Consider the following 25,455-nt stretch of genomic DNA (forward strand, 5'->3'; position numbering starts at 1 on the left):
CAGATGAGCAGAATCAACTTTTGGAGACTTTTTGTGTTGATTTAACTTGTTGCCTTGCATCTTTCGTATACAGTCCATGGTTATGAGCCTAACTGAGATCCAAGGTGTTCCTGTGTTTAACAAAGAAACTCTCACAGCTCAAACATGACTTCTTCATCATTCTTTAATATTAAAACAGCAAAAAAATTTACAATAAGCTTCTCATCACTCATCCCACATCCACATTGCCCCCCTCCCTCCCACCCTCCCCAGAACAAAATCCATCCCCTCACGGACTCCATGTTGCAAAGCACAGATACATATGGCTTTGAGTATGTTGCATCAGCAGCTGCTCGCTCCGCGATGCAAAGCGCTCATCTCTGAATGAATTATGAGAGTGGCCGTATCCTGGGCTACCAAAACAGTTGTCATGGCAACTACCTGCAAGCCAAGCACTGGGGGGATTTTTCACCCCCGACGCACGCCAACTCCTGCAACTGTTTTTATCCTCGTGTGGAGATGAACCTCGCCGAGGATGCTCGTCTCTGTGATTGATGGCACTTGTGAGCGGCCGAGCGGTAATTGTGGGAATCGCTCTCAGAGCCGTAATCACAGTGAGGAGCGCTCTCGGGTGTCGTATTGGCATAACATTTATTATGCTTTTATTGCAGTGTTTTCTGGATAACACTACAACCACAATGTATTTACGAAAGAGAAGACTTGAAGCAGCTGGAAATGCATAAACTGAAGTTGGAGAACAACAGAACCAAATACAGTGAAAATTTCTGGCACTTAATCAGTCAAAGGTGATTCTATACCAAGTTTTGGACCACATACTTAAATATACAAAAACAGAACAGCCTGCAGCTATCTAAAAAAAAAGAAATTACAGCATAAAATATACATTATAAGCCAAATGTCACAATTTAACCTGCAACAGAGCTGCTCAAATACCCATGAGAAAAATTAAACCAAAGTAGGCTGTCCTGAAATGTAGTCCAGGCCAAACTATGAGTAGCTATTAAGCTCCTCCACACCTGCACAACACCAAAAAAACTGGTGTGAAATGGTAAATATCTACTCTTAGATGTAATAAATAAATAAATAACTCTCTGTTTCAGTAAGGACAAGGAAACATAGCGTGCTTAAAAAAAGATCTTGTAACTGTCGTACATCTGTTTAGCACTATTGCTGTCTATAAGCTTGATGAGTCAAACTTTGTAAGCTGCCCCCACATAAATAATCCACAGGATAGCATCACAAACACCCGGGGAAATGAGACGTAGATCAAAAGGAAAAAGAAGGTAACAACATGACCTGAAAACGCCCTTGAAGTCGATTTTTTAATCATGGCTTTATCTATAAAACTGATGTTTTTCTACTTTTTTATCCTCTCAGCTCTGGAAGATTCTTGACCTCTGGGTCAGGTTGGTATCGTTGGTATCATTATGCTTTAATATTTTGAGAAAGACACAACAGTTGATGCAAGGTGTGAGCCAAGAGTCCCGTCTTTACAAACCATACCAGAAGTAAGTCTGTGCTTCAGTGTGTGACCACTTTCCTAATGGATAAGGTGTCAGACTTCGGATCAGGAAATTGAGGGTTCGAGTCCCTTCATCTCGTAAAAATGAGTTACATATCCACCAACACTGCTAATAAAAAGTGTAATGATTCCATGACACCAAAGCACAAACTGTGATGATTGTCTCCAAACACTTGCAGGCTGCCTTTTGACCGACTGCAATCGCTCTCAGATTGATTGCCAACAAGTTGCAGTAACTCCTGGTACAACGCTGAGATGCTTTGCAATGAGAGGCTCGACTCAACTGGTTGTATTGTTTAAAAATAAAAAAAACCCTATGTTACTATCTGTGGAGGAATTTCTGTTTCAAATCTGTGATGTTGTAACTGGTGTGAGTTTCTGTGCATGTAGTTGGCAAAAGATCTTTGATTTTATCTGATTTATTAGCCTTTACGACTGTATTCTCACAAACTCAAACTGTCAACATGACCCCAATTAATCACAGACTGAAAGCAGATCGACTCCATCACACTGCCATTTAATTCAGGTTTATTTATATAGCGCCAAATGACAACAATATTTGCCTCAAGGCGCCTTAACCCTCTCAAGGCAGGCGCTGCAGATTAGCAACAAGTAAAAGCTAACAACCTGATTACCCCACATACATATTTTATGAGTTTTTTTTACTCAGAAGTACCACTGCAGGTATTCTTTTGTGCATTAGCAACAAAAACTTAATTTGAGCCTGAGAGGGTTAAACCGTAAGATAAACACCTTACAGTTTCATCACTGCCTCGACGCACCGAAGTCGAAGCAATAATTTAAAAGGCAACAAGATTGGACGTCCACTTGTTGCTGTTGTTTTCCCTGGTGTGACTGTAGCATTAGCTGTATTTTAACACATCTGCCTCAAACAGCTCCTCCTCTACTAATGATCAGGAATAAACTGGAAAAAGGAGTTGGTTTTTGTGCTGGTTGGTGATATTTGAATACATGGACCGTTTTAAGTTGTTTTGACGGAGGAACGTCTCAATCACACCTTGAACAACAGGTTTCTGAATCAGTCGTTAAACTCTAGGCAACAAGGATTCACAGATTTTAAACTAATCTAAACCTTAAAGGTTAAAAAAATGCAATTTCTCAATTATATTTGAACTCCGATTAACAACTCCAACAAGATCTCACAGTTTTCTCACAGTTTGAAGCTTGAACAGTTCTAAATGCTTCTTTCACAGGCTTGTTTGTGCCACCAGGACAAAAAAGGAAAGAGGTGATAAATCTAGGGACAGTCACTGACAACCTCTGACAGCAGGTGAAAACTTATTTCTACTGAGGTGACACAGACTATTCTGATATGTCAATAAGAAGCTTTTCCTGTCTGTCAAACATTGTGCTACAGGTATAAAACACACACACACACGCTCAGAAACAGTAGCGAGCCCGTTCCCTCTCACTCGTCATCCCGTTGGTTGAGTAACGATGACGCATCGAGGAGACATCCTCTGAAATATCCAATTAGGGAGTGAGTCAGCTGAATCTGGCTGCGTCTTGATAGGAAGTGGCCTTCATCTGGGAAGATCTGGCCCAGAAAGAGGAGAGAATTTATCTGATCTGAACAACCTCTGGAAAAAATCTTGTAGTGAGCTTTAAGTTTTATTCTTCACTTTCTTCACTCAAGGTTCACTTTACTCGAATGTGCTCAAGGTTTTGACCACAATAGAAATGTCTGTCCTTGAGTCTCCTTGCTTTATAGTGACTGGACTGCAGATATCCAACAAATAAATCCTCTGAGTGCTCAAAATTTAACAGCTTAAAGTGTTGCTGCTTTCTTGATGAACAGGAGCAAAGCGCTGAATTTAGACGAGACAAAGAGAGCATCAATCAAATCGTGCTAGTATCCGATACCAATACCAGCTTTAGTATCAATACTGTCAACATCTGGATCAATCTGCCCACTCCTATCTCGTAGCTCACTTTGAAACAAGATATGTGAGAAGCTTTTATCTGTTTATCTGTCTGTGGAAAAACTAGGAGCAAATCTGTGGATTAGAGAAAATCAGGTTCCTCTACTTTCTGGGGAGATACTTAGATTTGAGTCTGGGCTTTTAGAGTGATTGCTGACTATCACCAGATGAAACTGGTTACAAAGAAGTTGCTGCACCAAAACCTCCTTGTGATTGCTTTGGTTGCTGGGAAATTACTGCAGTCGTCTGTAGTTATTTTTTTTTGTATGAAAGACACCAAGTTGTCAGCAAACACTCCTCAACTATTCACTGACTGTCAAACTGAAGAGTGTAACGCAAACTGGAAATAGAGAATGTCCAAGTAAAAGTTTGTTTTACCACATCACCAAACTATGTTACAGAAAGTGCAGCGTTTACTCTTCGGTTTGACAACTGCTCAGCGAATAGCTGGCAAGAATTTGCTAATGCAAAAAACTACAGACGACAGGTCGCAATTTTCCAGCAACCAAAGCAAAGGTGGATTTTTACTGACACTGTAAGACTGTGGAAGAGATGATTTACAGTATTTGCAGCTGTACTTAGGTAAATATGATTGAATTGCTCTCTTGTTAACAGATGATATGCATCACTGTTTAAGAAATATGCTACCTTTGCTAGCTTATATGCTATCTTGCCTTAGCTTAATTCAAACACTGGAAACAGAAGCAAATGTCAGTCAAATGGCAGCAATACCCACCTAGCAGCATCTCTAAAGTTTGCTCATTAGTTATGTTTTTAATTATATATATTTTTTACTATAAGCATAAAAGCAACATGTTTACAGGTTTGTTCTTTAGCATATTTTCCAAAACTTAACCGTTTTCAAGTATTGTCACAAAACACATTTTTTTCAGTGACGTTTGGCACAGAGAGGTTTTTAAAACATGTTTACGTGAAAAATGGACCAGCTGTGACCATGCTAAGCTGTGATAAGGTAATCAGCAAAACTAAAGCTATTTATTGAATGATGGCTCTTCATAAGTACCTTTAAAGTGGGGTAAAGTGAGTTTTTAAATATTAAAAAAATTCCTAAAAGTCACACTTTTACAATGAAGTTTAGAACTCAAGTACAGGACAGCAAATCTCCTGTGCCACACTGGAGTAAATAAAGACTCTGCATAACAGTGCACTGATACATAATGGAGAATGACCCATTTTAATTAAAAGCCACAGCTGCTGTTTGCAAAGACTCTTTGTAAGAGCCGAGTGTTTACCTGCATAGTGTAGTTGGCTCCTATCTTTATTAAGTGCTTGATGAGCTCGGCCGAGTGCTGGAAGTGAACATTGGCTGCCGAGACAAAAAAACAGGACATGCAAATAAGTGTCGGAGAGGTTAATTCCACCACTGGATAAAAGGCGCCGCACTCGCCGAGGTCAAGTTTTAAAGCTCAGCATAGCAGAGAGGCTCGTGAGACTCACGCCTACCTTCAGTAGCCCACATTACTACGATGTTATTGTGAAATGAAGTCAAATTACATCCTCCGTTTCTGCTGTTCTGTGAGGAGGATGAAGGAAATGTGCATACCGTCAGCAGTGCCGTGGACCAGGAATAGAGTTCCTCCCAGATTTTTCATGCCAGACAGCACTTTGGAAGCCTGAAGATTGGACACAAATCAAATTATTTGTCGCATTAACATCAGGTCATAACATTACAAGCATCAGAATTTGATTGAAGGGTCAAAAGTGTAAGAAAAGTTAATCGTGAAGTTTCCACTTGAGGAGGCGGATTGTAAGATCATTAACAGGAAAAAATATATAAGAAGCTAATTTTTTCTTGTTGGCTGATGCTCTCCCTGTGCAAGCTTGGCTTCATCTCACAGTCTAAAGGCATGTTAGATTAACTGGTGATTCTAGGTGAGGATGTGAGAGTGAGATGTTTCTCTGTCCATCTATCTGGGGTCTACCCTGCTCCAGATCCCTCGTGACTCTGAATTAGTTAAGCAGTAAACAGAAGCTTTAAGCTAAATATACTGGAAATCACTAGATTATTAAAGCAAGTAACCATCTTCTTGATGAAAAATTATACGAACGTAGATGTGCCAAACCTGTCATTCCTCTAGTAAGCGCATCATCTCCATTCAACTTTTTAAAATGTTTACCTTTACAGTAATAAAAAGCATGTTTATAGGCCACAAACTGCCTTGTTTCCCCCTGCATGACAACTGCATGATAGGTTATTTGTCTCTTCTTCTTTGAGCTGCTCCTTCAAGGGGTCGCCACTTTGGATCATCTATCTCACGCTATGCCTCGCATCCTCCTCTGTCACACCAGCCCATCCTTCACTATATGAACCTCCTCTGAGGTCTTCCTCTCACTCCGGCGCTCCTGCTTTTCCTTCTCTTTAACTGCCTCTGAACATGCCTTCCCTCTTCAGCCAGCAGTAGCACAGTTTCCACGTCATTCCATGGTTCACATTATTGATTATCTGCTTGCTTGATTAGGTGCATATTTTACACTGGAATCCCTTCCTGACACAACCTTCTTCTTTCATTCAGTCTTGGGACTGAAACTAGGAGTACTGGTTTGTAGTCTGGCTTGTAGCCCAAAGATGCGGTAACAGGAAGGTTAAGCCTGCAAGTCCTCACCTTGGCTAATCAGAGTCACTAAACTGGACCTTTATACTGCATTTGTGCTGCAGGTGCCTTTTTAATCTAATAGGAGGCTGAGGGGTAGAACCGACAGCCATCAGTATTTTTCACCCCCTGAAGCGAGGAAGTATGCAATCAGCTCCCTTTGTTTGTCTGTTTGTTAGCAGTCCAGCGTCCACAGTTTTCAGGATATTGTTGTGTGATGGTAGTTACCAAAAATAGCTCAATCTGATTTAATTTTAGTAAAAATCAGGTCAGGGTCACACCGAATGTGAATATCAGTAAAAACTTTAGATTATCCACAACTTTTTATGTATCGTCTTCAAACTTCACAACAATATACCAGGACTTGGGGGACACGAGTACCTCGGTTGAGTAAAAACATTTGATGTTGATATCACTGTTAGCAGCACAATGACAGTGTAACACATTGACGTCAGCATGTTGTAATGAAAACAAAGTTTCAGTGTAGCCCTTGTCCTTCAGGGTGACTTGAGTTCTCTGAGTGCTCGTGTTTCCATCTGAGGTCATTTCTTATATTTATTTAGCCTGGAAAAACTCGACCTTAGAGTTATATTTTTAGTCTGCTTGAATTAAAGCCACTGAAATAAAGGCGCTAGACTCACATGATGTAACGTGAGCCACTTTAAGTGTGATGATCCCGTCTGTTGTCCTTCATGCTCTTTGATTTGCTTTTTTTGGATTAAGATATTTAAAAACTAAGCAAAAAACATTTTTTTAAACCAAGATGCCAGACTGATAGCGATCGCACTGGGAGGGCGAAGCTTTAATATTACAGGATGTCTCAGTCTCACTGCTGTCATTCATTTTGTTCCCAGCTGGAATTCAAACCCGCGACCAGCCATCAACCACGGCATGTTTTCTCACCCGTCTGTTTCTGCATCTCGGAGGACTGGGTGAGTGATAAATAAATAATGGTAAATGGCCTGTATTTATATAGCGCTTTACTAGTCCCTAAGGACCCCAAAGCGCTTTACATATCCAATCATCCACCCATTCACACACACATTCACACACTGGTGATGGCAGCTACATTGTAGCCACAGCCACCCTGGGGCGCACTGACAGAGGCGAGGCTGCCAGACACTGGCGCCACCGGGCCCTCTGACCACCACCAGTAGGCAACGGGTGAAGTATCTTGCCCAAGGACACAACAACCGAGACTGTCCAAGCCGGGGCTCGAACCGGCAACCTTCCGATTACAAGGCGAACTCCCAACTCTTGAGCCACGATCGCCCCATAGTGCGATCATAGTGATGATGCCCTGCTGATTATTGTCTGATCAGATTGTGCCACATTTCCTTCTCTGGGTGACTTTTGAAGCAGACTACCCCTCCTGCTGCGAGAGTCGCAAAAATAGAGCTCTCTGGCCCAGTTACAGGCAACCCACTTAGGAAGAAAAACACTCTCTGACTGCAACCTTCACTTGGAGGACAGCTGGTTGATTTTTTTTTTTTTTTTAGGATGGCATTTCTCTGTTCCTAAATGTTTTCTTCTTCTTTACTGGTTGTTCTTTACTTTTAAAAAATGGGAGCTGTATAATTTGTGTTGGCTGTCTAACCTCTGCTATACTGTAAAATGTAGAAATGATTGGGAATCAAACAGGTAAAGGTGAAACCCACCCAGCCACCTGCATCATCAGCCAGCTGCATTTCCCATTAAAGTGGCTCTAAGTTTACACTCTCCTTGGTTTCAGAGATTTGAGCTGCATGAAGCAGCCTGTACGGCTGCCAGCTTACCTCCACGCCTCGGTTTAAACACAGTAAAGATAAAAAGATAAAGGTGTCAGGTCGCAGGACATTTTATCATCAGCTGTGCTTCTTGTTTAAACACATTGCTGTCTATAAATGGAACAAGCTACAAAAAAAACTATTCCCTGATTTCGCTGGAGCGCTTTAAAGGGTCGTCTTTGTCTCCCTGCAACAACCCCAGCACACCTTTTTCTTTTTTTGTGTGTATAATGTGTCTCAATTTCTGTATATGTTTTTTGTACACAGGTCTGTCTTTTCAAAAAGAGATGTTGATCTCAATAAGACTGCCTGTTTAAATAAAGGATTTAATAATAACAAGAAGCACTCAGAGAGCACAAACCTCCGCCAAGCCGGCTCACTCTCTGGGCAATATTTACTTTTAAGGGAACAGTACTGTATTTTGTATACATTCATCTTGTTTTCTTTGTTATTTTTAAAAGTACTTTAAGCAGCTTGTAGTGCAGTAAAAAATCAGATACTGGTAGCATGAGAGATATTTACTTCACTCTCTACACTACAGTATATGCAGCTTACTCTACTTTCTTTAAGCATGTAATACTTTCCGACGTCCCCTAAAAAAGGCAGATGTGAAATGTAGATGTGAGGTCAGAGGTCAAACGTGACACGACATCTGATGAGGGACATCCAACTTCCCAAATCCAGTCGCATTTAGCTGAATTTCTTAGCAGTGTTAATTTTCTTAACTAACAAATGATAACTAAACAAAAACTGATGGACACTTTGGAGAGAAGAGATCCAATCAGAACTTATGAAGTTGTGAGCAAGGCGGGACGAGTTTGGAAGCAATCCAATCAGAAGTAATCAGACATACACATTTGAGCTGCCCTCGGGAAACGACTCAACCACCTCACGTGCTCGCAGTTTCTCTCGAAAACGCTTGGGAGGAAGAGACGAGCGGACATATGGACACGTTTCACATTTGATGGACAGGAAAATAAGATGCCGTGTGGAGGAACGCTCATGCTACAACAATTAGTTGAATAAAAATAAAAGAGTTTAAATGCTTAAACTATGACTAAAATGAAATGAATGTAAGTCATCCATTAATAAAGAAGCAGGTGGGTAAAAGACAGAAGACGCTCACTTGGTATCTGCTCTCGTCAGTTGAAGGTGAGCCGAAGTATCTCTCTGAGAAGGCTGAGGCTGAAGGGGAAAAGGGAAATCAAAGAGGTTACATGACGTCAGCAGCAACCTGAGAACTTTACATAAAAAGTGCTGCATGGATCTTCTGGAGGATCTGACAGATCAGTGGCACTGGAATAAGCTAGAAGCCACACATTATGTTAGAGGACACATTTGAAGCATTCCCTCCCAGAACTGACGCGAACTTTTTCATCTTTAAATGTAATAACCCTGAATTCCCGAAAGCAAACGCAAAGGATAATTAAAGTGACATTACCCCGGCAGTGCACATGAAAAAGATTGTGCAGGATAAAGATGTTGTGTCCTGAGAAATGACTAGCCGGGTTCAGCAGCAGCAGCAGCAGAAGTAATAAATATTTCCGCGTCTCTGGAGCGTTGTATTAAAGAGGATTCAAATTCCTGCTCACCGTACATGCTCCAGTCGGTGACGGGAGCGCGAACAGCTGCGCAGCTGATCAGCTTCTCTGTCGACTTCAGCATCATCAGCGCAAGGTAGCCACCGTAGCCCTGCAAGGGAGACATTAGAGGAGCATCACTTGCACCGAGAAAACACAGGACGTTTCTATCGTGTTTACACAGCATCAAAAAATGGCAGTCTCTGCATGGATCTGTACTTCATTACATTTATATATGGTCTCCAGCAAGAGCAGCTGGCAGCAAGAACTGTTGAAATATCTTTAACAAACTAATAAAGAAAGGCAAAACTAAATTTTAGGGAATAATGTGTAATTTAATTGGGGTTTTGTGGTTTTAGTGGGCTGTTCTGGGTTTAAAAACAGGAGCATTATATTACAAGTAGCTCAAAGAGTAAATACACTGCTCAACATCATCCAGTGTGGCCCGTTTGGCAGTGATGGTTTGGGGAGGCGTATCCTTGGAGGGTCACACAGACCTTCATGTGCTAGCTAGCAGTACCCAGACTACTCAGACCAAGAGAAACTCCTGTTCCTCCTGGTACAGGTCATAAACAAGTCTCCTATGGCCAGAACCTTTAAGTAGTCCCTGGATGACAAATGCATGATGACAAATGTTGCCTCCTAATGAAGGGCCACAAGTGCCAAAATGAATTAACTGAGTACATCATTAAATCATTCATTTAAGGTGTCATTAATAAATAATTACATTTGTAAATGAAAAATTATTTAAATATACAAATAATTAATATTAAGTAATTTCATTTAAAACAGTTAATACAGCATTTATTATTTTAATTAATTATTAGATTCAATTATAATTTAATGAGGAACTTAATTACCTCAGTACATCAAATAAATTCATTTTGGCACTCACAGCCCTCCATACTCCAGTGCACCTCTTTTTTTTGTACCAAAGTGGCTGAAATGGATTCACAGGGGTTTCTACTTCTTAAATAGGCAGACTGAAGCTTCACTGAGTTGTTATAATTAATGATGGCAGAGTACATTTTCACCATGTTTTCTTTGTAAAATCTCATTTCCTCTTTTTTGTGGGATTAATTCACTGGATGAGGAGGAAACAGAAATCAGAGTTTTGACTGGGCAGCCACTACAGTTACTGTACCGATCACACGTGTATTCAGGGTTAGGTCAGGGCGTGAGAGACGAACCTCGCCGAAGACTCCAACACGAGTGCGATCGATGAACGGCCGCTCCGCCAGGAAACTGAAAAACACAGCGGCTATTTTTAACGAGTGGAGAGGAAGTGGGTATCAGAAAGCAAGAGAGGTAATTATAACTTTATATTTCATTTCACACATCACACACTCAGCTGAAGCTACATAAGGAAGGTCAAAGGTCAAAGCCGTGAGAGAAGTTTTTGATTGCAAATTTATGTTTTCCAGAAATATTACTATTCATAAAGAAATAATTTTTTTCTTTACATCTCCCAAAGTTTTGAACAAAGATCACTTACACCAGACCTCATTCTAATCATCTCATCAAGCGGTGTGGCCTCCAGTATTCCAATAAAAGGTGTAGCAGTTGTAAAAATGACCATTTAAATGTTTTATTTTTTTTAAGAAACAGTGACAAGCTCTAAAATGTCCATTTCAAAGATGTTTAGAGCTCATAAAACAAGCACCTTTATATCCAGAAAATTGGAAACAGAGATTCGATTGATTTTCTTCTGTTCACAAACTCAATTAGTTGCTTCGGGCCAAGGAGTTATGTTTTCAGTAGTATTTACATGTGTGCTTCATTCTGTCTGTAAACATGAACGCTCTTAAGGTTTAAATGAATTTTGATAAAACTCTGTAGGCGAGTAAGGTGCACTCATATTAACAAGTCATTAAAATTAGCCTTACATCCATCGAGGTCTTCAAGGTCAACTTACTGGTCGAAAAATGACAAAAAGCCTTAAAACCCAGAAACTATGATTCTCACAAGTTTGGTGTGTCGTCAGTACAGAAAGTAACATATAAAGGTTTAAACCTCAAATCACATTTGACCTCTGACCTCTTCTTCAAGGTCAACAGATTGAGCTGAAAGTCAAAGTGATCATTAATGTTTCTTACTGCCATATCGTGTATTGACAGCATATAGACATGTAGGGAATGACAAACAGGAGGATTTTAAATATATTACGTTACTTTGGAACTCTGACAAGTTTATTAAGGTCAAACTTTCTTTGTTTGTATCAGCAACATTTAGGAAAGAATTATGAACATCCTACAAATATCGTGTCACATCTGACCTCTGACTTCACTCTGACCTTGGGTTTTATGGCACTACATACTTCAAACTTCTTAAAATAATTTTAAAAATAACAAAGAAAACGAAATGAATATATACAAAATACAAAGCAGCACTCAGAAGCTTCTTGTTATAGATCATTTAAGGGTTTTGCTTTGTTTTTTAACTTTTTTAACGTATGCATCTTGTTTATGTTTTCCCGCCCAAGAACACCACAGAGTCATCTGCGAAGCTCTGACAAAATCTCTGTCTAACAGAGAAATGGTACTCCAGGGTGAACGCTACGTACTTCAGAGCTGCTATGTAGTCCTCCACGTCCGCTATGCCGAGCCTCTGCTGTGAAAAACTGCCAGAGGACAAAAGACAAAGAGACTGTGAGGTCAGAAAGGACTGAAACAACTTCTGTTACTAAAAAAAAAAAAACTGTTACCTTTGACCTCTGAACCCTGACCCCCTGCCATCAATCCGCGCCACGATGACCTGCGCCAATCCTGCCAGCACCGAGTCCCACTCCAGCCTGAACTCCTCCGTCACCGTCTGGGTGCCTGGAGAGCTGTCGCTGTCGGGAAGGTTGTTTTACTCACATTAATGTACTGACTCTTAGATCCGGACATATTTGTAGTTTACTGTGTGAGAGTGGCGCTTCACTGACCCTTGGCCCTGACCCATTTTTGCTCTAATGGTCACCATAATTTACAAAATGAGCATCATGCTGTACTGAGAAAGACTTAAAACTAGCCACCGAGGGCATAAACCCTGAGAAAAATGTTAACTAAGGACATAAATGAAGGGAACTGAAGGTCGTTTAGACTTGTGTATAACCACGTCTTTCTGAAACCAGTCTGCATGTATATAAAACTGCAGGTTGATTTTAGCTATGACATTTACATTTTTCTCAAACATCCATTTTCATCTCCACAAATGTGTCCGACAGCCTGCAGCTACACTGCAGTTCCATTTTTAGCTGTCCTCACAGAGTCTGGCCTTTGAAGCTCACAGTGCTGCAATAAAATAAAATAAAAAAGGCAAATGTAATAAAGTGGAAAAGGCTTACACAATAAGAAGAAGGCCGTAGATGTAGGAGTCAGAGAAGTCAGGAGGATAGATGAGCTTCAGAGGCAGCCCTGTGAGAAGACATGCAGAAATATTAGCTGGAGACGAGGCGAGGATAAAAAAAAATGCACGCACAGACACACAAACATGACGACAGGTGCACAGACTCAAACGCGCTCGTGTCATTTACTCTCGGAGTGGCTCAATTATCTCATGAAGCTCACACACTAGCACAGCTGTTAAGTGCGGATAATTTGTACCAAAGGTTGTGTTAGTGATCTCCGTCCGAATCATCCTTTTAGTCTCCAGCGCCGAGCGCAGGGGGAGGTTGTTCTCCAAGACAAAATACGCTGTGAAGAAGAAATCATGTTTATCAGAGTGCAACAAAGCTGTTATTAAGACGAGAAAAATCATTAAAAGGTGCTAAGAGGTCCAGGATGCTCAGAGCGGAGCAGTTAATTCTCTGAGTGTTTTTCTACTTCATCGACTGCTGGTTATTACGCCACTGTTATTTTTACACAATAAAAAGAAGTCATGACTTGACGTTGCTATTCACGAGCTATATCTCAGACTCTACAGGTCTCAGTTAGCATGATAAACGTTCAAGTTCATGACTTCTGGAACAATGTCCTTTGGAAAGAAGAGACCAAAATCGAGATGTTTGGTCAGAAAGCACAAACTCAAACATCTGATACCAGCTCCTAAAATGTGGAACAATTTCTCTTCTCTGTTCGTTTTTAAATCTTGTTAAAACCTGCATCTTCTCCTTTGGTTCATTGTGGTTGTTTGTAAAGTGCTTTACAAATAAAGTTAGTATAGTATGGTAGTTTTCACTGTTACCTACTGTGGGTGGAAAAACCCAGCACGTAACTCTCTGTTCTCACCAAATATTGACCCTGATAGAGGATGACCCCTACCTTCAAACAGCTGTGGTTTAGAGATCAGAAGAGTAGATCGCCATGGTGTTTTTACTTATCTCAGTTGAGGGTCTGCAGACCGAGGCCGCTGCATGTAGCATGGATTATGAGCCTGCTTGAGTAAAATGTAAAACTTGCTAATGTTTATCCAACTACAACACAGCCGATATCGTGGCTAGAAAGACTAAACAGTGTCATAAATAGATGCCTCATACAGGAGGTGTCTATTAAAAGGTACACGACACTCATATGCGAGTTTGTAATGAGCAGCTAATTGTGTTGGTGTTTTTCCATCAGGTCCTCATTGATTAATAGCAAAAGGTCTAACTTGCAGTTTTATTAACATGCTCACAGTTTCTCATTTGAGCTTTGCCTCTGATGTATGATTGATCAGCTAGAAGAGTTCAGAAAGTTCATTACTGTATGGATTACAGGGAAAAACCTGCAGTGTAAGACTGGTTTACTGATGACCATGAACCAGACCAACCAGTAAATATTTTCTGGCTTGGCAACACATCAAAATCACCTTTGAGGAGAAAAACACCCATCACACCTGCAGTTCTCTCCTAAAACACCACATAGGCCTCAATATAACATGACCCTGCTTAGAATATGACCACTCACCTTCTACCTGTTATTTAAGGAAAATGTCCTTTTATAGGAAACCCTTTACACTCATTATTTGAGGAGGATTCCCAAGATGCTATTACTGCAAAGCAGGGTCTTATCAGAGGGATGCTTCATTAGTCACTTATCCCAAATTACCTAATACAAAATGTTTTTTGAGCGTGTTTTCACCTTTTTCAAATCAGTCTGAGTGCAGCTGGTGCAGATTGTGAAACCCCCGCGAGAAAGATTTGCCGTTTGTAATACTGGACTATAAAAATCACAGACTTAACTTGACAGCTGTCACTCTTGGCTGTTTAATTTCTCTCTGCTTCATTTATGCAGCAAATGCACTGGGAGACCTTCAGTCGTAATTCATCTATTTTCTATGTGGCTGCAAAACGCACCAGGCTTCAGCAAAGGCTGCTGGGTAAACTGGCTATAAATCCACTGTATGAACAGGCTGAAAGCATTTGCTGATAAGCAACATAAATAATCCATATTGCAGACCAGTCATGGTGGTGTTCTCTGATAAACTATATCTGATTTCTCATACCGCCTCCCCCCCAATCTTATTTCTAAGGAAAACTTGCATAAGGAAACTTGGTTGATTGTATATCAAAGGTGAATTTGCTCCTTTCTTCTCCATCCTCGAGCCCTCTGACAGAGTCCACCTCAAACAGGCATTAGAAGAACTACAGTTTTTGGTACTTCAGCTGTGGATTTATTTTTCAGCCCTGGACCTTCAGTGGGTTCTTGTCTGCCCCCCATAGTCTCCAAGTGCCACAGCAAGTGACAGTAATACACTCACTGAGAAGCAACAGTGAGCTTGGTGATGTTTTTTAAACATGCATGTTTTTTTTGGAGAAAGTTGATCCTCTCACGACAAGCATCTGGTTTGTTATCCCTGAAAACTTCAGCATTTGGAAGAATTTCTCACAAAAGGAACCCCAGAAAACATAACTACGTTTGTTACTTCAGCCTGACTTTAACACAACACAATGTGGCTCGACACGACGAGGCTGCCCTGTAGCATTTTGAGGTGATTTCTCCTAAAAACAGACACATGGAAACTGTTACTGTACTTTAATTCAGCTTTTAATTCCTGCTTTTGTGTAACAGAAAATTCTGCAGCTCATGTGCATTTGAAGAAGCACAAGCACACGGCCAAGCAAAGGTGTCACTGCCACGACTGTGCATGAAGTTGGTGACCTCTCCTTTCACTATGTTTGTAGAAGCAGTCTGCACAGCTAGCTGCTTGATTTCATCCACCTGTGGCCATGAAGGTGACTGGAACACCATGGCTGAGTGAATACTTTTGGAAATGTAGTGTAGGTGTCCTCTCTCTGGCATTCTATCAGTGCACCACTAACTTACACAGATGGTATCCAAATCCACTCTTTCACAATCTTTTAATGAATTCCCCTTGCAGCCCCGCTGATGATTAGCTCTTCTAAAACACTAAGCGATGACACCCGCCCGTTTAAACTGTGATACAAAGACGTTAAACGCCTCCAAAATGCAGAAATTATCAGCGCAGTCTGGCACCAAATCCAGCAGCTGCTCATGTTTCCACACAAATGAGATGATGTCGCCTAATTGCAGAAAACTATTTTCCATTTCAGAGCAGAAGTGAGAAAAAAGCACATCTGCCCGCCCACACAAACATCGCACAAACACCATCAGGCGGAGTAAAGACTCCACTCACAGTCCACGTCGGCGAGACTGACGAGCAGCACAGCTGGAACTCCGGGACCTGCGATGGGAGAGAGAGAGAGAGAGAGAGGGAGAGAGATGACTGTGTGCTTGTGAATAAAAAGCTCCATGCTGATGCAGCCTGCTTTAGGTTGTGTTTTGACCAATTATCAGTCATGCAAAAGCAAAAAAGAACAACTTATTCTGAACATCAGGAGTATTTTTATTTTTATTTCTGCAGTTGTTATGCGATTAAAGCAAAAAGAGTGAAACTGGAGATTTCAATCAGGTTTAATTCTCTCAGCCAAGCTCTAAATGCAGCTTTCCTTTGCATTTGCCATATTAGAAAGTAAAAGTGAACAATATTGTCGATAGATGGTGTTGTCTGGCTTTAGATTGAGTGCATTATTTGTCTGGAGAAATAAACTAGCATGGCTAGCATGGAGCCAAAGAAGCCAAAAAGCCAACCGGAAACCAAACACGCCTTCAGAGGGAAACAGAGGCAGCAAGAATGAGCAGATTTTATGAGCTAATGAAGCTTGTTGGCATGTGATTGACTGTTGTGATAGGGTGCAGCACCACATGTTGCTCCTGAACCAAAGAAAACTGTAGGCATCATGAGTGAAAGTGGCATCATTTCACAACACGATCAAAAAGAAGAACCAGAATAAGGCTGCTTCCTGTTGCTATAAAAGCAAGCATGCGGTGTATCGTGGACAGCTTTGGGTGCAGAAAATTTGGAAACCACTGGAGGTTTAACAGACGTCTGGATCACTGATTTAAAAATGCAAACAGGGCTTTATAGTTTTATAAACAACACAGTGAGCCAAACAACCTCTGCTCCAGGTACCCAGATTAGTTCTAGTGTATGACGTCTGTTAACCCTTTAAGACCTTGTTAACCCTTTAAGACCTACCATAGAACCAATTCCGCCAGAGCTTGTATTATATTTTTACATGTTGTGGAGCCATTTTTGGGAGAATTTCAAGTTGCTATACATCAATACAACCATTATAGCCTAAATTTTAATAATATGTCTGCATTAAGTGCATAGTAATTACATAAATTGTAAAAAAGTGCAATAAACTACAAAAAAAATTGAAAATCGTTTTTGTTTTTTTAACATATATTTCTAGTTAGAGAAATTTAAGAGGCTTATCCCTCAAAACTGTAAATACAAAAAAGTTGCACAAAATAGTTTCCCACCACAGGAAATTTATTTTGAGTGTCTTCATAGTTTTATTTTTGAAATGCACCAATTTCTATACACTGCAGGAAAAACGAAAATAAATATTATAGTGCAAATTTGCAAAAAAGCAGCATCTGCATCAAAATAAACTATTTTCAGCAGTGCAATATGAGTCCTAAGCATCCCAGAAACGACACAGAAAGTCATAAAGTCAAACATAACTTTTAAAAACACAAGTATAGGCTCATGAGGCCTTGATGGTAAAAAAACTACATTTCGCAAAATGACGTCACTTCCGGTTTCGGGCAGGTCATGGCGGACATGCGATAGTTCGCACTGATGGACGTAGGAAGCGTTACAAACAGCTGATCGGATCGGCAAAGCGTGTTTCTGGAATATTATGTTTTTGTTGCTGCAACTGCTTTTTATGCAGTTTTGCAAAGCTATATGTGGAAGGAAACCGTGACAAGCTGATGGCATAAGATGTAAGTACAACTGCTCCGGTTTCATATGCAAAAAAAATTATTGCGCTAGCTCACGTGGTTGCAGAGCTACCAGGATTTAAAAATAGTTACGCAAAACGGAGCGTGCCCACTCTGACCGGTTTTAAAGGGTTAAAAATGTAAAATAAAAACAAGTGTTTTTGATTTACACTGGAAAATCTAATTCAATTATAAGATTTTACATATGGGGACATAATACAGTCATGTGTTCCTCGCCAGGTTCTAAAGTTACTTAAATAAAACCTCAGATGAACAACAGCACGACATCTTACACTGTGTCATTATTTAACAAGAACCAAAATGCTGAACCTAAGCACACCTCAGGATTCAGCAGCCTGTAGAAGCACCTTCAGCAGCATCACTGTGAAGGACACTTGGTCCAATCAATCAATCAATCAATCAATCAATCAATCAATCAATCAATCAATCAATCAATCAATCAATCAATCAATCAATCAAGGCTTTATTCGCCACGTGCAGGTTGCCCTGCAGTGAAATAGGACCCCCCCGACCTTACACACACAACACAGACATCACATGGGGATACAGGTCAGAGATCGGTAGCGTTACAGAAAAAAAAACTGAAATATACACTACACTGGGAAAGTACAAGAGGAAAAAAAGATATCCTCTACTCATGCTGGGCTCCTGGGAGGACAGCATGAGAACAGGAAACAAAAAAATTAATGGGGATGGGGTCCATAAATAGATAATACCCAGAAGGAGCATGGTCTCGCTCCTTAAATTCAGATAATTTATCTCCAATTATCCCAGTTCATTGAGGTTCATGGACAGCTCTCTTAAGATCCCACCAGAGCATTACAGTCAGGCTGAGGTGAGACGTTTGACTGAATCATTGCAGCAGCTGTAGATCTGCTGCTATGGTTGGGATCATTGTCCTGAGTCCACGGTCGACTCAATGACCGCAAGGTACCCAGATCATGACCCCTCCACCACCGTGCTGACAGCTGGTATGAGGTCTTTGGTTTTGTGCATCCTGACCAAACATTTCTACTTTGGTCTCGTCTCTCGAAAACACATTGTTGCCGAAGTCTTGTGGTTTGTTCAGATGCAGTTTTACAAACCTGCTCTTTTTAGAGAGAGGAGGCTTTCTCCTGCTAAACCTTCCAAAGAAGCCATACCTGTCCCATCCTTTTCTACTTTGACTGTCATGAATTTTAACATTTAACATGCTAACTGAGGCCTGATAGAAAGCAGAAACACTTTCATTCCTGTGAAAGCAGTGAGGTGATCCATGCTTGTTTTACACACTGTTTCTGCATTTTGGCTCAGTTTCTGTTAAATAAATAATTACACTGTGCAATAAATCATGTTGTTTCTCATCTGAGGACCAGATGGTTTCTCATTAAGCCCCTATATATAGAGTTTTAAAACTGAAAGAGGACTTCCCTCTTCACACATAACTTTTAATATTTCTCTATTCAAACGTTGTCTTTCATGGCGTAAAGTCTCACCGTGTGTTACAGCCTCTGCCGGTCAGAACTCATAAGCTCAGAAAGAGTGCTCATTAACACTCTGTCATTAAAATGCCAAATCTTGCTCACACGAGACCTCATAATTTGTGTGTGTGATGCTTCCCCGAGCGGGATGTGCATCGACCCTCTCTGACCTTGACAGTGCACGATGGCGTGCTGTGCGTCTGGGCTGACGTTGGCATCGAAGAAGGTGCATCCCTCTCGCAGTTCACAGGTGAGGCATCGCCGTGGAAACGAGCTGAGAGTCGACACACTGTCAGAGGAAAGGGGACAAAATGTTTACCGAGCCTCACACGCACACACACAAAGGCTGGGGGAATAAGGCTTTAAGTGTGTGTTTCACCTGTATAGGTGTCTGTGTTCTGCAGCGTCCTTTGTGCTCAGGAAGTATCTGTGTGAAGGAAAGCAGAGCAGCTAAAGTAGGACAAGGTCACACATCCATTATCCATCCGCCTGCACTCGTCTCTGTGTCCGCCCAACCGTAAGTAAAGATCTGTGCTGTCATGAAACTGGCAGCTCACAAAGCACTTGTTGTTTTCTCACGTTTATCTCCTCCTCCTCAATGAAGCTGAATTATTATTATTAGCAGTGATAATGGGAAAAAATAAATAAGACAGAAAGAAGAGTTTTTATTCTGTTTCTTGGTTGGAAAATGAAAAAAAGGCTTTCATCTAGAGAAAAATTAGGCTTTTAGCAGGAGTGTTTTTCCTTTCTCTCATCGTCTACTTTACATCTGAGCCACTGCTTTCTGAGTCCAGCGTTATAATTACAGCCTGGCAACGAAAAGCCACACAGTCTGTGTTAAAACATTCATTTTCGTGGCTGTATGAGAAGCGTCTTAACATCTTCCTCTCAAATATCAATCAGTGTTTGCTGAGACAACACGGGTTATGATTTTGTTTGAGTCTTACACAGTCTGGTTGTTTTCGTCGTACGCCACAATTTTTGTCACCTCCCAGTTTCCCGACGTCAAGTTGCGAACTTCGTCCTGGTCGCTTCGCAGCTGAAAGACAAACAGTTTGATGGAAACATGCTGAAGTGAAAACAAAGTGAAGAACTGATAAGACTTGGAGTCTCTCATCCCAGACTGGTTAGTTAGGAAATGCAGTTTTAAATGACTTTGATGAAGTTACTTCATGCTGTCTGAATATTATTATCTTTGTTTCTGGCATTCGACTACTATTTTGACAAAGATAATCATTTCTATTGACAGTGAAGTTTAGAAATTTCTTTGTTAATGTTCATCCTTTGCCCATATTTAACTGGTGTATGGATTTGGATGTGTGTGCTTCATAGTGTTTTGTGTAGCCTATGATTGTACTGCTGTCCTTGTTTGCAAGGACACTCATGACAAAAGAGACTTTTAATCCCAACATTATTTTTTCCTTATGAAAAGAAGGTTAAATAAAAAAATTAAATCTGGGGGTTGTGTATTCAGGCTCCACATTACATAAAAGTTAAAAACTGATTTGCATGTCACTGAATAAATAAGTATTTGATCCCCAATCAAAACAAGAGTCATGTGGTAAGCTGTTTCCTGTTGGTCACCAGGTTTGCACACATCCCAGGAAGTGTTTTGGTCCACTCCACATTACAGAAACTCTCTAAATCCTTTAGGTTTTTTGGCTAAAGCTCAGCAGCTTCAGCTCTATATAGTCTGAAGTCTGGTTAGACTACTCTTTTATCACAGTGTGCTTCTTCTTTAGCCCGTCCTTTGGTGCTTTGGTGATATGTTTTGGGTCAATGTCTTGCTTGAAGAGCCATCCATGACTCATTTTCAGCGTCCTGGCTGAGGGAAGCAGGATCTCATGAAGTCGTATTGTACAGTTACCATGTTTCCACGTGGGGGATGGTGTTCTTTGAGTCTTCAGATTTCAGTCAGTTACAGCGTAGTGTGTCACCAACGGCATTACCAACTGACTTCAAATAATTATTTAAATCAATAACATACAGATCAATTTGTAACTTTTATATAATGGTGTTTCTGGATTTTTGGTTGATATTCTGTCTCTCTCCAATTAAACATTTGGTGCCAGCCCCGATTCTGTACCTCTTTCTTGACAGTTGCAAATATGCAAATATGCGTTTTATTGTGAGAATGGTTTCCTTTTTAGGTCCAACCCATCTGTATCCCTGATTTTTTCTTTATTAGCAAAGCAGCACAGTGACAGCTGTCTGTATACTACAACCTTCAGCGATGCCAACAAGGAAAAAGAATTCAAAACAATTGAAGAACCTGAAGTAAATTAGAGCAATTTTTAAGCTTCTGTGTATTTAATGACCAATTTTACTGAGCTGATAATTGAAGTTCAGTGACCTGCGAATGCAGTTTGTTTCATTGCATCTTATACATCATGTGGAATTACACAGTTATAAGAGCTTCTGTTCTTAACATTAATTCATAAAAATCCAGATTGTATTTTTATTTTAAAGTGGCCCTACTATGCTCATTTCCAGGTTTATATTGTGTGACTCTAGCACCGTATTTTTTACACCATTCAAAGATCTACATAATCATTCTGTGGACCTTGGTGATGACCTCACTTTAAACCCAGCTTTCTTCTGATTTGTAGCCATTAATAAATAAATAAAGTGTCTAAACAGCAGCTGGGTTGAAAAGATGGTCTTAAACTGAGCGATTAGAGGATGACATTATTATCATACACTAGTCTAATCACACTGCAAGAACCCAGTGCATTTAGGCATGCAGACATGCTTAAGACGACTTAATGAGGTTCAACCTGAACATCAGAATGGAAGAACGGTGACTTTGAGCATGACACAGTTGTTGATCTAAGTATTTCAAAAAGAACAGAGAAAAAGATAAAATGTTCAGTTCGCTGGGTGAAAATGCTTTGTTGATGTCAGAGGTCAGATGAGAAGGGCCAGACTGCTTTCAGCTAATAGAAAGGCAACGGTAACTCAAATAACCACTCATTACCACCAAGGTATGCAGAAGAGTATCTCTACAGCAGCAGAAGACCACTCCTGTCAGCTAAGACCAGGAAACTGAGACTACAATTCACACGGGCTCATCAAAATTAGACAACAAAATATTCAAAAAACATTGCCTGGTCTGATGAGTCTGTATTTCTGCTGTAACATTCAGATGGTAGGGTCAGAATTTGTTCTAAACTACATGAAAGCATGGAGCCATCCTGCCCTATATCAGTGATTCTGGCTTCAGGTAGTGTAATGGTGTGTGGCTGTACTCAAAGGGCCTCCATATTTACAAGACTTCAATCCAGCAGAGCACCTTTCGGGTGTGCAGCTGACAAATCTGCAACAACCGTCTGATGCTGTCAACATGCACCAAGCACCTTGTTGAATCTGTGACTTGAAAAATTAAAGCAACTCTGAAGGCAAGAAGAGCATACAACCTGACAGCTGCAAGGTGTACCTAATGAAGTGGCCAGTGAGTATATATCCAGAAAATAAGGAGAAGGCATAAATGGTCCACTTTAATTACTAGTAAATTCCAGCTTAATGTGTACATGAAAGGGAATATTTTTTTAAAGCTCTTCTGAACATTTTATTTCATCATGAAAAAATAGTTTCCTCTCAGGATAACCAAAACTCTTTAATCTTAAATATAACATTTCAATAAAATATTTAATTAAATATAGTTCAGAAAACCTCTGCAACATAAAAGGTTTAAAGGGTTCCAGACGGGATTAAATTTAAATTACTTGTGATTAATTACATAATTTCCTTAGGGATTAATAAAGTATTCTGATTAAATAAAAACTGTGGTTGGGATTAAAATCAAAGCCAAGTAACTCATGAAACAGTCGTCCTACTCTTATCCGGTCCTGGCGACACCACTTGTGGCGAGGACGTGGAGAAAAGAGCAGAGTGTCGTCTGTAAATCACCTTCTTGGTGAACATCGTGATGTGGTGGAAGTCTCCGTGACCTCCCTGCTTCACAGGCAGCGTGAGGAAAAACCGGCTCCTGTCCTTGGAGAACAGTGGATCCTGTCCCTGCAGAGAGAAACTCAAGACTTCAGAGGTCACATTCTTCACGCATGGACGCATCCTGCTGCATGCTGACTCAGTAATACAACACAGTCCAAAAATAAGCTACGCATATTTTTATCGATGGATACGACATTAAAGGAGGCGGCTGTGCAGGAGATTTAACCTTCACGTCTCGCCTACTGTGAAAACTAACCCGCCACATGAGTTAAACCCCTTATCCAAGCACAGGGGATGCTCCTGTATACACAAACCTTGAACATCTATCTTTATTCATTATTCTTGCAGGCTTTTACGCTATAATGCACTTATTCAAGCATTAAAAAGAATTCCAGTAACACCCCCCAAAAAAAATTACGCCATTTTCACACATCCACAGGAACCCTGGACTTTTCTAGACATCATATAAATGAGGAGCATGTGAGAACACAGATGTCAAACACGGTCAGCTCATACTTTAAATGGTCTTTAACCTCCGATGTCTCTGCTACAATGTCCTTGTGATTGTCAGGTGTGAATGGGCGTCACGTGACCTGCCTCTTGTCCAGAGATGCCCCCTCCCCTGAACCACACTGATGATTTCCAGTCCTACAAACATGTCTAATTGTGTAATAAAGACAGCTCTGGACAAGGTCTGAGTGCAGAAGCCTGTCCGGTTAGTTTTGTAACCTTGAAATCTGGTCCTTTCTAATGCTGGCATGAATGTTTGCAAGTTAAAGCTAAGACTTATCACTTGTGTGGTATTCACGGTTTGATTCCACATATGGGACACTGTGATAAATGTGTGCATTCAGACTTACCTGTCTGGAAAGCCACGTCTCTGAAGACTCCTCATGTCTCTGCATGAAAGAGCAGGAAATAAAATCCAAGGTTTGACACAGCTTGAATCATGTGTCCATTAAACGTCTCTGTAAGGTTAGGTATGGTTATGATTTCTGAATATTCCTATAATTACTTAAAAGTATAATAATTTATGCAACTATTTCTTCACTTGTTTTTTTATTGACACTTGTTAGGATGTAATGCACCAATCTCACCAGAGGGTGGGAGTAATGTGCTTCAATGTCACTTAATAATAATAAAAGAAGAAGAACACGTGAAGCACCAGTGCGGGCCACACTGGATGCTACTATACAGAAAGCAGAAACACGGAAAGTTAAAGGTGACGACAACGGTCAAAAAAGTGTGAAACAACTGAAAAATAAAAATGAAGTTTTTAAAATGTCATCTGGTAAAGCTAGCATTAGCATGTCATGTACCTGTCACAGCTACACACTGTTATGGCTGCAAAAAGGGGCTAGTAGATGAGGGGAGCGTTTTTTAACAAAACAAAGGACGCCAAACTAAAACACATAAGTACAAACACAAGTTAGTAAAAGTGGGTCATACTCTTATAAGTACTACATTTACTCTCAAGTTATGTTAAATAAGCCACGTTTCACACACACCCTCCCCCCACTAGGCATCAAAATCACTTAATATACTTCAGGTAGAAATAACATTATCATATTATTATATTATTAATAATATTATATTATTACAGTACTTCACTCATTAACTATTATTGTGAGTATAGTAATAACACGTACAGCGATTTATCATCTTTTATTAAACTGCAAATTAGATTTAGTCAGTATCTGTTTTATTCTGTAAGATAAAGTTATCTCACTTCAGGTACTGAGACTGTGAAGCACACCAACGTGGTAACTGAAACCAGCCATAAATATTGCCATGAGAGAGTCAGTCTACAATCACTGTGGTATTAAATGGGGTCAAGTTGGCAGTTATATGCAATCTGTTTATGATAATAACAGCATAACAGCATAATTAACAGCATAATTATCAGCAATTAACTCTGATAAATCATTGCACATCACATATCTGTTGCTGTCTACATGGAAAGAAATGAATATCTAACTATCACATTTGTGCTCAGCAGCCTTCCTGTTCTGTAGGAACATTACCAGAATGCAAACTGCTGGCAGCCACCAATGACGTTACCAACAGTTCAATCACCAATTCAATACAATCGTCAGACAGCTACTGGTCTTCTTGGAGATGTGAGGAGGTTGCTGTCCTATTTTTACTTGTGCGACTAAGCTATTAGCTTGCAGTCAATCAATCAAGTGTTTTGATTGATTGATTTTTCCCACCCCTACCACAGACTGTAACAACGGTTTTGAGAAGCTAAAGGAACTTACCAGTAGGTCTGAAAAGAGTTTTAGGCTATGCCCATCAGTGCAGTCCACCACTGCCATCAGCCTTAGAAGGCAGGGAAGACCAAAGACTGTTTCTATGCCAAACTGGACTTCTCCGTGTCTGAT

General features: G+C 40.4%; 1 protein-coding gene across 2 annotated transcripts in view; it reads right to left on the bottom strand.

The window, feature by feature from the left end:
* Positions 1–252: 252 nt before the first annotated feature.
* The window catches only part of LOC102311857 (inactive dipeptidyl peptidase 10), a 139,011-nt gene continuing 113,808 nt past the window's right edge, over positions 253–25,455 (bottom strand). For both annotated transcript variants that reach the window (XM_014332884.2, XM_005919878.3), the window contains 16 exons: positions 23,932–23,970; positions 23,030–23,137; positions 20,068–20,159; positions 19,500–19,547; positions 19,291–19,409; positions 15,982–16,029; positions 13,011–13,100; positions 12,752–12,821; positions 12,128–12,256; positions 11,987–12,043; positions 10,614–10,668; positions 9,436–9,535; positions 8,970–9,028; positions 5,030–5,099; positions 4,719–4,792; positions 253–3,080 (listed from right to left, as the gene is read on the bottom strand). In XM_014332884.2, coding sequence (XP_014188370.1) covers positions 2,952–3,080; positions 4,719–4,792; positions 5,030–5,099; positions 8,970–9,028; positions 9,436–9,535; positions 10,614–10,668; positions 11,987–12,043; positions 12,128–12,256; positions 12,752–12,821; positions 13,011–13,100; positions 15,982–16,029; positions 19,291–19,409; positions 19,500–19,547; positions 20,068–20,159; positions 23,030–23,137; positions 23,932–23,970 — 1,287 coding nt within the window. In that variant the 3' untranslated portion in view covers positions 253–2,951. The remainder of the gene's footprint in view (positions 3,081–4,718; positions 4,793–5,029; positions 5,100–8,969; positions 9,029–9,435; positions 9,536–10,613; positions 10,669–11,986; positions 12,044–12,127; positions 12,257–12,751; positions 12,822–13,010; positions 13,101–15,981; positions 16,030–19,290; positions 19,410–19,499; positions 19,548–20,067; positions 20,160–23,029; positions 23,138–23,931; positions 23,971–25,455) is intronic.

The sequence above is a fragment of the Haplochromis burtoni genome, unplaced genomic scaffold, assembly GCF_018398535.1.
Source record: "Haplochromis burtoni strain Fernald_Lab_line unplaced genomic scaffold, NCSU_Asbu1 Contig_39, whole genome shotgun sequence".
Taxonomy (NCBI): Eukaryota; Metazoa; Chordata; class Actinopteri; order Cichliformes; family Cichlidae; genus Haplochromis; species Haplochromis burtoni.